An 11,049-nucleotide genomic window follows, 5' to 3' on the forward strand; every position below is an offset into this window, starting at 1 on the left:
TTGCGCTGTTGAATGCGTTCTTCACGCCCAGTGTCACCAACGCACAGTATCGAATTCCTCGGCTTTTCCGTTGGATCGCTACCTCTGCAGTCTTGAGGACTGAATTGATAGCGTCCACCGTGGACTTACCCTTCCGAAAACCAAACTGGTTACTCGACAGGCCATCCGTACCCTCTGCGTACGGGGTGAGCCTGTTGAGGATGATCCTCTCGAGCAGTTTACCCGTCGTGTCGATCAGGCAAATTGGTCTGTACGCCGATGGGTCACCCGGAGGCTTCCCGGCCTTCGGCAGCAGTACCAACTTCTGCCTTTTCCATCTCTCAGGGAAACAACACTCATCCAGGCATCTCTGCATAGCTAGCCTGAACATGTTCGGGTTCGCTATGATCGCTGCCTTAAGTGCACTGTTTGGAACTCCATCGGGGCCTGGAGCTTTGTTCATCGCAAGGGTGTTAGCCACTGCGAGTAACTCTTCGTTCATCACCGGAGCCACCATTTCGGCCACACTCCCAGCGCCTTGCAGCGCAGGAGGAGGCCAGGGACTTGTGGCTCGGGACGGGAAGAGTACTTCGATAATCCTCGCCAACCGGTCCGGTAACCGTTCGGGGGGTGAAGAGCCCCCTTTGGTCTTGGCCATCACGATCCTATAGGCGTCACCCCACGGATTCGCATTGGCACCCTCGCACAGGTTGTCGAAGCACGCTCTCTTGCTGCTCTTAGCCTTGAGGCAGGCTGATCGTGGGGCTGCAATTTCGGCACTCCACCAGTATACCGGGCGTCTGCCATTTCTTGGCAGGGCTTTCCTCGGCATAGTAGCATCGCACGCGATAGGACAGCTACCAGTGCATCCCCGCTTAGACTGTCGGTGTTGGCCTCCAGTCCCAGGGCCGCGGTGAAAACTTCGCTGTCGAAGTGATTGGTCTTCCACCCACAGACCTGACAGGGATCACCCGCCCTCGGACGCTGCACACCATAGTTGATCTTGAAGCGAATTGCTAGGTGATCACTATGGGTGTAGCCCTCGTCTACCCTCCAATCCAGGTCCGAGACCAGACTGGGGCTGACAAACGTTACATTTATCCATGACTCGGCCCCATTCCTACGGAATGTGCTACTGGCTCCGTCACTGACAAGCACTGCGTCGAGTTTTGCAAGTGCCTCGAGTAACGCTTGTCCCCTCTGATTGGTGCAGCGGCTGCCCCATTCCACTGCCCAAGCATTAAAGTCTCCCGCTATAACGAACGGGCTCCGACCTATTAGGTCGGCCGATAGCCTGTCGATCATCCGGTTGAACTGTTCCATTGGCCACCTTGGTGGGGCGTAGCAGCTACAATAGAACGGAGGAGGAGTGTACAACCTCTTGAACGGGGTACCTTCCCGTTGTGCAGATTGCCGCCGACCTAGACGGCATGTTAGCAAGTGAATCCCACAGATGTCACATTTTTTTTAATGTGAAGAAATTGGTTCCCCGAAAACCTCTATGGTATTCGAAAAGGAATAGTTTACCAATGATCAGGTCGGTTGTGTCCATTCTTCTTGATTCAGATACCGATCACCCTCGCATTGGAGTATCGCGAGCGGAAAATCCTTGCCCTCCCCACGTGATTTTGCTTCCGATGCAGATGTCGGCTAGGCATCTGGACTTGTAGGAGGGTTCATTGCCGTGCTTTAGGAAGTGTGAATAATTATTTATCAGAAATTAGACAGATTTATCAATTCATTAAATATGCGAAAAAAGTAATCTAATGGTTTTTAAACATTTTTTTATGCACCAAAGAAAGTAATACAAATACAGCTTCATTTCAACCAACAATTAGAATGCTTGTAGTTGTATTATGTTAGTCCAAAACATGAAAATTCTCAAAAGCGAAAATTCGTTTGAATTTGTCCTTCGGTTAAATCCACAATAAATATTAAAACCAAAATTAAATGGCTTTGCAAGTTATTTGCGCGTCTGATTTTTTTTAAACAATCCCATATCTGTCAAAATAAACAAACAGATTGACAGGTATTGACGTATTTCTGTCTAGACGGCGTAGTAATCGGGTACTAAAATTGTATTTAGAGTCGTATTGACGGAATGTCGACGTATTGATGAATTATTTCGAATTGAAGTATTAAAAAGAATTTTTGTATTTTACACGTATTTTTTAATGTATTTTTGGAATTACAATTTACAATGGAATTACAATGGAATTTACAATTCAACCGATTCATACAGTTGATTGCCCCTCACCGTCCGCCACCCAGTTGCCATTGTCGGCAGGGACGTTGTACGGGTCGGACAGGAGGGCGACATCGATCCTCGACTCCGAGACCGCCTGCCACAGCAGTTGTTGGGCAGGTGCACAGTGATTCAGATTCAGCTGTGTTACTTGCACGGCTTTTTCCGATTGGCTTCTCCGAAGGGACACGCAGGCCCGTCCATAGCATGGTTCCGGGCCTGCTTCTTACTGGCGCAGATAAGGCACCTAGGTGCCTTGTCGCATTCCTGCGCCTTGTGTCCCTCCTCGCCGCAGCGACGACACATCTTACTTCGGTCTGGGCCATTGCAGTCATAAGATTTGTGCCTGGACTCAAGGCACCGGTAGCACCTGTCCACTGAAGGTGGCTGGAGCACGCTTACTGGGTATACTGATCAGCCGATCTTCAGCTTCCCTTTCTCAGTGACCTTTTTGGCGTCAGCCACCGGTAGTCTGAGATAGGCTACCTGCGTACCAAAGAATCCCCCTCTTAGACGTACAGAGGACCGCTCAACCTCTGTGCCGCACTGCTCTTTGACGGCAGAGACGACGTCTTCCGCGGTCGTGACCTCGTCCAGCTGCTTACACTGGAGGGTCACTTCCGCACCCAACGACCTGACCTGAGCGCCGTCACCCAAGACCTCCTGGGCAAGCTTTTTGTAAGCCGCTGGATTGCGCGCCACGCTTCAGTATCACATCCTGGCCCAGGGCCGATAGGCTATCGGCCGCTCGCAGCGATTTCAGGACATCGGCGTATTTGTCCTTGTCGGTTTTCACCAACAAGGCCTCGCCTCTGTCTCTCACCTTCTTCGTAGGTCGAGGGGTGTTTGACTTCCGCACCCTACTGACCAGTTGCCAAGGATTCGCATCCCCTTCGGCGAGTACCGATGGCTGGCTGGGGCCAGCTTGTGGCTCAGCAACTTGTGCCTGTCTAGTGCCTTTTGCCTTCTTGGGCACACGCCCTTCAGGCTCCGGTGCACCATCCAGGCGACGCTTCGCCTTAATGGTAGCGCGTTTGGGTCGCTTCGAACTTGGCGTTTTCTTGCCCTCACTGGCCGTAAGGGCGGTCGCCTCTTTCACCGCAGTAACACCGCTAGGGGAGGAGAGGGCCTTGGTCTGCGTACCTTTGGCTACCTTCTCTGCTGCCGCTACACGCCTGATATAAGCGTCCTGTTCTTGTCTTGCGACACGAACAGCTTGCCGGAGCACCAACAAGCTCTGCTTAAGCTCCTTGTTGGTGTTCTGCCTGCCGCTTACGAACTCGATGATCTCGTCGAGTTGCTCGGCCACCACCCGTATCCCTGGTAGTGGCTCGTCAGGCGTGCAGGCAGGGCTACTCCCCACCACCACTGGAGACTCTTCGGTACTGCCAATAGCAGCAGCCGTCACTCCACTCGCCCCCTCTTTAATAGGGGACCTCGCTAGACCCCTTTGACAAAGGGGTCCGTCACCTGCAACTCCATAGACTGATTACGTTCAATGCTCATTGCTGTATGGGTCCCCTTGCGGCTGCCGCTGAATCCTACTGGAGTATTCGCCTTTAGTGATCCCATGGTTATCTATGCCTGCCTTGCGGCAAGCAGGAGGCCATGCGAGGTTGACACTTGCGTGTTCAGAGCCAGATCAGCGCAAGTCAGGAAAGGGCATCTGAGCCTACTCCCACCCAGTAGGCAAAACTGGATGGCAGGATTGGGCAGCGTGCTACAAGGCCCGCCACGGTTTTATGGGACGGAAGACAGCCTAGCCATTAGCCCATTCGCCGTTTCGAGTCGGTGTCACCCGGCCCTACTAAGAGAGTAGAATGTCAGACTGCCAGCCCTCGCTTCACAATATAACAATATTCAAATACAAGACCAATACACGCAACCAGTATGTCATAATCAGGGTCTTACTGGTATCAACCCTGATGTGCCAGTAGCACTCCCTCGGCTTGTGCTTTTGAAGCGGCACACAGTCGCTTTGATAGAGTCTGATTACGGGCACTTGTGTTTTTTTGGGAGGGATTTTAGCAGAGCCCACTGCTAAATCCCAGCACGCCCTAGGCAGTTCTCCCTATGTTTTCTATAAAAAGCTGCATGTGTCCGCAAGTAGGCCCCACCAAAGCGACCGTGTGCCGCTCAAAGCGCACAAGCCCAAGTCCTGGTGTTAGGTGGGACACAAAACCTGATACGACGGCCCTCAGACGAGACAGATGGTTTGCGCAGGCCCAATAAGCCGCCTGGAAAACCAATAATTACGAACAATATAAGAGATAATACGACTCGATATAATAGGCGACGAATAAAGGATCACGATTGGAAGCTGATGCGTCAACGTGTGATTGGGTGGCAACCAATCAACGCAAGGATGTGCAAGCTGAGAATAAAAGGCCGTTTCTTCAACTATAGCATCATCAACGTGCACTGCCCACACGAAGGGAGACGAGACGAGAAAGAAGCGTTCTACGCACAGATGGAGTAGACATACGATGGATGCCCACTGCGGGACGTAAAAATCATCATCGGCGACATGAACACACAGGTAAGAAGGGAGGAAATGTATAGACCGGTCATCGGACTGGATAGTCTGCACACTGTAACGAATGACAACGGCCAACGATGCATAAACTTCGCAGCCTCCCGCGGAATGGTAGTTCGAAGCACCTTCTTTCCTCGCAAAAATATCCCCAAGGCCACATGGAGATCACCTAACCAAGAAACGGTAAACCAAGATGGCTGGGGAGATATTCGATCTGCCATTGGTAGCACCGCAACCGCTGCACTTGGCTCGGTGCCCCCGGATCAGAGAAACGACTGGTATGACAGCGAATGTGAGCAGTTAGTGGAAGAGAAGAATGCAGCATTGGCGAGATTGTTGTAACACCGCACGAGGGCGAACGAGGCACGATATAAACGGGCGCGGAACAGACAAAACTCGATTTTCCGGAGGAAAAAGCACCAGCAGGAAGATCGAGACCGTGAAGAGACGGAGCAACTGTACCACGCTAATAACACACGAAAGTTCTATAAGAAGTTGAACCGTTCACGTAAGGACCACGTGCCACAGACTGATATGTGTAAGGACATAAACGGGAACCTTCTTACGAACAAGCGTGAGGTGATCCAAAGGTGGCGGCAGCACTACGAAGAGCACCTGAATGGCAATGTGACAGACGAAGATGGCCCTGGGTTTGACCAACTACCAGGAGAGCTATTCAAAAACGGTGGTGAGCCACTGGCTAGAGCGCAGCACTGGGTCATTACCAAGATTTGGGAGGATGAAATTTTGTCGCACGAGTGGATGGAAGATGTCGTGTCCCATCTACAAAGCTGGAGCGCAATCACATTGATGAACGCCGCATACCGTCCCAAATTTTATGCCGTCGACTAGCACCAATTGCAAGGGAGTTCGTGGGGCAGTACCAGGCGGGTTTTATGGGCAAACGCTCCACCACGGACCAGGTGTTCGCCATTCGCCAAGTACTGCCGTGAATACAACGCGTTGCAACGTGCCCACACATCACCTATTCATCGACTTCAAAGCCGCATATGATACAATCGATCGGGACCAGCTATGGCAGCTAATGCACGAAAACGGATTTCCGGATAAACTGATACGGTTGATTAAGGCGACGATGGATCGGATGATGAGCTTCGGGGGCATTCTAGTTTCAGTGGCATTCTCGAGTCCTTTCGAAACGCGCAGAGGGTTACGGCAAGGTGATGGTCTTTCGTGTCTGCTATTCAACATCGCTTTGGAAGGGGTAATACAAAGAGCAGGGATTGACACGAGTGGTACAATATTCAATATAGCCCGTCCAGCTATTTGGCTTCGCCGACGACATAGATATTATGGCACGTAACTTTGAGAAGATGCAGGAAGCCTACATTAGACTGAAGAGGGAAGCTAAGCGGATCGGACTAGTCATCAACACGTCGAAAACGAAGTACATGATAGGAAGACGTTCAAGAGAAGACATTGTGGGCCACCTACCGCGAGTTTGCATCGGTAGTGACGAAATCGAGGTGGTAGGAGAATTTGTGTACTTGGGCTCACTGATGACTGCCGAAAATGATACCAGCAGAGAAATTCGAAGACGCATAGTGGCTGGAAATCGTACGTACTTTGGACTCCGCGATCGAATAGAGTTCGCCGCCGTACCAAACTGACAATCTACAAAACGCTCATTGAACTGGTAGTCCTCTACGGACACAAGACCTGGACGATGCTTGTGGAAGACAAAGCGCACTTGGAGTTTCCGAAAGGAAAGTTCTGCGTACCATCTACGGTGGGGTGCAGATGGCGGACGGTACGTGGAGGAGGCGAATGAACCACGAATTGCATCAGCTGTTGGGAGAACCATCCATCGTTCACACCGCGAAAATCGGATGACTGCGGTGGGCCGGACACGTAGCCAAAATGTCTGACAGTAACCCGGTGAAAATGATTCTCGACAATGATCCGACGGGGACAATTAGGCGAGGTGCACAGCGGGCAAGGTGGATCGATCAGGTGGAAGATGTCTACAAAGCAAGACCATGCTGAGGGTGGCTGGGTTCGATTCCCGGTGCCGGTCTAGGCAATGTAATGCCAATAAGAAGAAGATGTCTTGCGGACCCTCCGTAAACTGCATGGTTGGCGACGTGTAGCCATGGACCGAGCCGAATGGAGAAGACTCTTATGTACTGCACAGGCCGCTTCAGCCTTAGTCTAAATAAATAAATTAATTAATAATGACCCCAGAGGTCAGACAAAGTTTTTTTTTTGGCACAGACAAAAAGTTAACATCGTGAATTTCGGATAACTGATCCAACGGGTAATTCCGCTATAATACTAGGACAGTGAATTCCAAAATAAACTGCAAAATATTACACCCAAAAAACAGATCTTACAATTATTGTATAAAAACGTGGCATATACAAATCTGTAAGATTTTTATACAGAAATTGTATTAAAATAATACAAATCTGTATAATTTCAATTCAATGATTGTATTAAAATCTTCCAAAAATTGTATATACCCAATTATTATACAGTTTCTGTAAGGTTCTTATGCAGAACTGTATTAAAATCTGCCATCCGCTGGTTGGGTGATAATTTTGCCTTCCAAACAACTTACGATAGTTTTCCATATCTCTCGAATTTCGTTAGAACTAGCTTAACTGGTAGTCTCATGTACACTAAAGCCGTCAAGTGTATAAATGTCAAACTAAAATTATTTTAACCTTTTGAGACTCACCTTGGGATTTTCTAAATAGTCAACTCTTTTGTCAGCAGTCTCCCTAACGCGCCTCGTTGTATTCCAAACCACAAATCATCCTCAATCGGCCTTCCAGACGCGCTTTTTGATTTTCCTTGTGGTTTGGTTTTCAAGCGGACTTCAAGGCGCGCTTTGTGACTTTCTAAGCAACAATACATTTTCCAGCGGTTGTTCAGACGCGCTTTGTAATTTTCCAAACAACAACCCGAGCAGGAGCGACGACCTCGATAACAGAAATTGGTATGATTTAGCCTTGCATAAGAGGTAAAATATAAAAAAATAATACCAAAAACTTATATGCAGAATACTTGAGGCATACCATGCTTAAGTATTTCAATACCAAACGAATAACAATTGGTTATGCATTTGGTATTGAAATTCAGCTTAATAACTGAGTTTGTTATGGCTTAAGTATTGTGCATATTAGTTTTTGGTATTATTCCTTTGGTATTTTACCTCTTATGCAGGGCTAGTTCATAACAGAGTATGGTATCAATAACAGAATTAAGTATTATTGAGCCAATTTCTCCTGCTCGGGAAACCATTTTCCAGCGATCCTTCTGACGCGCTTTGTGATTTACTAAACCACAATACATTTTCCAGCAATCTTTCAGACGCGCTTTGTGGCAATACAAACCAACTTACCCACTTGAATTTACCTCATCTTTTGAAATTAGCGTCAGGACCCAAAAAATGACCCGGCAGGATCGCCAAAATGTGTGGCCCCAAATGGCCGGTGCGAAATACGATGATAGCAACTCTCCGTGGGTGCGTGTGCAATGTGCATGCCACGGAGATCTGGCGAGTAGAGTCCTGGCTTACTGTTCACTGATTGACACCCTGAGGTGTCAATGTTTCGAATTAAACGGAACTTCAGTGCCGCTTTTAGGAAGGCAGCTGTCTTTCCCCTTGGAAAATATTTCCTGGCACGAGGCGCTTTTGCGCATGTCCGTGGAAAATCGACCAAGAAAATTTTCCTGTCATTCAACTACCATGTAAAGGATAATCGCTGCATTGTTTACAATATCCTTTGTGGTTTCCTGTAAAAAGTTGAATCCCGATCTCAAAGTCCGTAAAGCTGACTTCATCTCCGCCAGTGATCACGGAAGGCTCTATTTCCTCTTCCAGCGGTGACAGCAAACGCCGCGTCCACTACCATTACTATCGCAAGATGAATTCGATGACGAATCATGCGGACTTCATGGAGCTGGGCACGATTCACCAGCACCAGTCCACCTGCAAACAGCACTGCTTCGTATTCACCGAGATAGCAGATATCGATCTACCGCCCGAGATCACAAAGTACCCGGAGAAGATAAAAAATGGCAGTATTCACTCGTACAAGAAGGACAGCATGTCACCACCGCCCCCGAAGGTACCCAAAAGCAGACGGTCGAGGAAAATAATTGCAGTGGTTTCGGCGCTGTTGGTGTGCATAGCATTGGCAGCTGGTATCCCGCTGGGACTTCAGCTCCGATCGTCATCGTTGTTGGAAGCTCGATTGGCTTTTATTAGGCGCCTGTTGGCGGAATCTCCGCTGGTCGAGGGCTATTGGGCCCCTCAGATGGGTGCAAATTTCAGCAAAAGCTACGCCGAAGTAAAGAACAGCATGGTTGGAGCGCTGCTGTGGCCTATCTCAGTTCCGTGTGCCGCGCAATACCTGGACGCGGTGCAACTCACGCTGGAAGGCATAGACGATGCGCGAAGAATGGTGAAAAAGAATGCGGATATGATGATTGTGGAAAGTGCTGATGCGATGGAGCAGGCACACACCGATGGGAAGCTGGCGATTCTGTTCGGTTTGGAAGGCGGCCATACGTTGGGTTCCAGTTTGGCTGTTCTGCGGTCCATGTATTCGCTGGGGGCCAGGTTCGTGTCGTTAACTGGGCTGGGTTGCACCACTCCGTGGGCAAGTTCCTCCATCAGGACGGACTTTTTCGACGAGAATCTTCCTTCTACTTTGACGAATTTTGGAGAGGTTGGACGTTTTGGTTGGAATTTTATGGAATTCAATTTAGACTATCTACGTGTTTGCAGATCGTTATCCAGGAGATGAATCGCCTCGGTATGCTGGTTGAAATATCGCGGCTTTCCGAACCGGCAATGATGGTTGCTTTGAATGTTGCCAAGGCCCCTCTGTTACTGTCGAATGCTCTTCCCTCCGCGATGGCTTGTAATGGATCAAATGCAGCTGTTCCAGATCACATAATGAGGTAACGATTTTAGTGAATATACGTTGTGCTTTTCTCGGCACAAAAATATTTTTTTTTAATAAGGTCCGGAGACCGATAGTGTCATATACCAATCGACTCAGTTCGGCGAATTGAGGTTTTTTTTAACAATTCTGCTGAAACTTCTTGCAGTGCTCTTTCGCAAAACGGAGGCGTCATCATGTTAAATGTGGAACGATGTGGGGATAAACCCATGAATCTGAAAGATGCAATCGTTGCCATCAACTACGTTCGTGCCATTGCCGGAGTCGACCACTTGGGACTTAGTGGTTCCCCGAAGAACTACCCTCTGCTGCTGGCTGAGTTGGCAAGGGATCGGTTGTGGGGATCAGCGGCAATCAAAAAACTAGTTGGAGGCAACATCGTTCGTGTGCTGAGAGAGGCGTGTTTATGATTGTAGAAATTATTAATAACGTTTAATAATTATTGGTATGATTTCTTTCAGGTTGAAGTTAATAAAAATCGCCTACCTCTATCGGAAGACTGGATACCACTTGAAGCAGTGGAAGGAAATGCATACTGTCGCTATCCGGAAACATAAATTCAATCGCATTTTTACGCATTCATTTGTACTGAATGAAATTGTTTTACGACGAAGTATTAGAATTAATCTTCCAACGAAATAACGTAATTAGAGCAATGTGGAAGTTGTTCAAAAAGAGAGATCTATTTAACTTGACAAAAAAAACTAGATTTGAATGCAGAAGAGAGAAAAAAATATTTGAATTGAGAAAACTATTTAGTAATCAGTAATTTGAATCAAACATGAAATTGTCAACACTGGAACAGAACAAAAGAGCGCATATCAACATCGGTTCTAATAAATTTTCATCGCAATTGATCTTTCCAATTGACAAATTTGATTGACCCTTTCGCTTGATAGACTCAGTCAAATTTAATGTTTGATGGAAAAGGACAATTGTTCCGCACAAAGTAGCACAGATTTGGGAGCCAAAATTGTCCCCAATAGTTTCACTAACTCCTAGCTAAACGTTGTCCAGACCCAAATATATATATCGTGTAGGTAATAAATGCTTATGTAGGGGAAATAACTAATATTTGAGTAAAGTGTGATGTCTACTGAATACACGCACAACGACCTTCAACCCATTTAATGTTAGAGTGACTATATGTAAAATTCTGTTATAAAAGTATGTATTTATGAATAAATATTAACTTGAACAAGCTGGGTTGCGCATAATCCTTACGAGTCAGAAACTTCGAATCTGTTTTTGACTTTTCCATGAAAAATGTTCAAATATATGGTGGACTGAGTCGATGTTTTAAGACTCGATTTCGAATCATGGAAGCAAACGTACAATATTAAAATATGTAT

General features: G+C 47.6%; 1 protein-coding gene across 1 annotated transcript; it reads left to right on the forward strand.

The window, feature by feature from the left end:
- The first annotated feature begins 8,449 nt into the window (after positions 1 to 8,449).
- LOC134219732 (dipeptidase 2-like) lies at positions 8,450 to 11,049 on the forward strand. Its single transcript, XM_062698615.1, has 4 exons — positions 8,450 to 9,460; positions 9,520 to 9,695; positions 9,846 to 10,095; positions 10,159 to 11,049. Exons 1-4 carry the CDS (start codon positions 8,654 to 8,656, stop codon positions 10,252 to 10,254), a joined length of 1,329 nt encoding a protein of 442 aa, XP_062554599.1. The 5' UTR covers positions 8,450 to 8,653; the 3' UTR covers positions 10,255 to 11,049.

Source organism: Armigeres subalbatus, chromosome 1, assembly GCF_024139115.2.
Source record: "Armigeres subalbatus isolate Guangzhou_Male chromosome 1, GZ_Asu_2, whole genome shotgun sequence".
Taxonomy (NCBI): Eukaryota; Metazoa; Arthropoda; class Insecta; order Diptera; family Culicidae; genus Armigeres; species Armigeres subalbatus.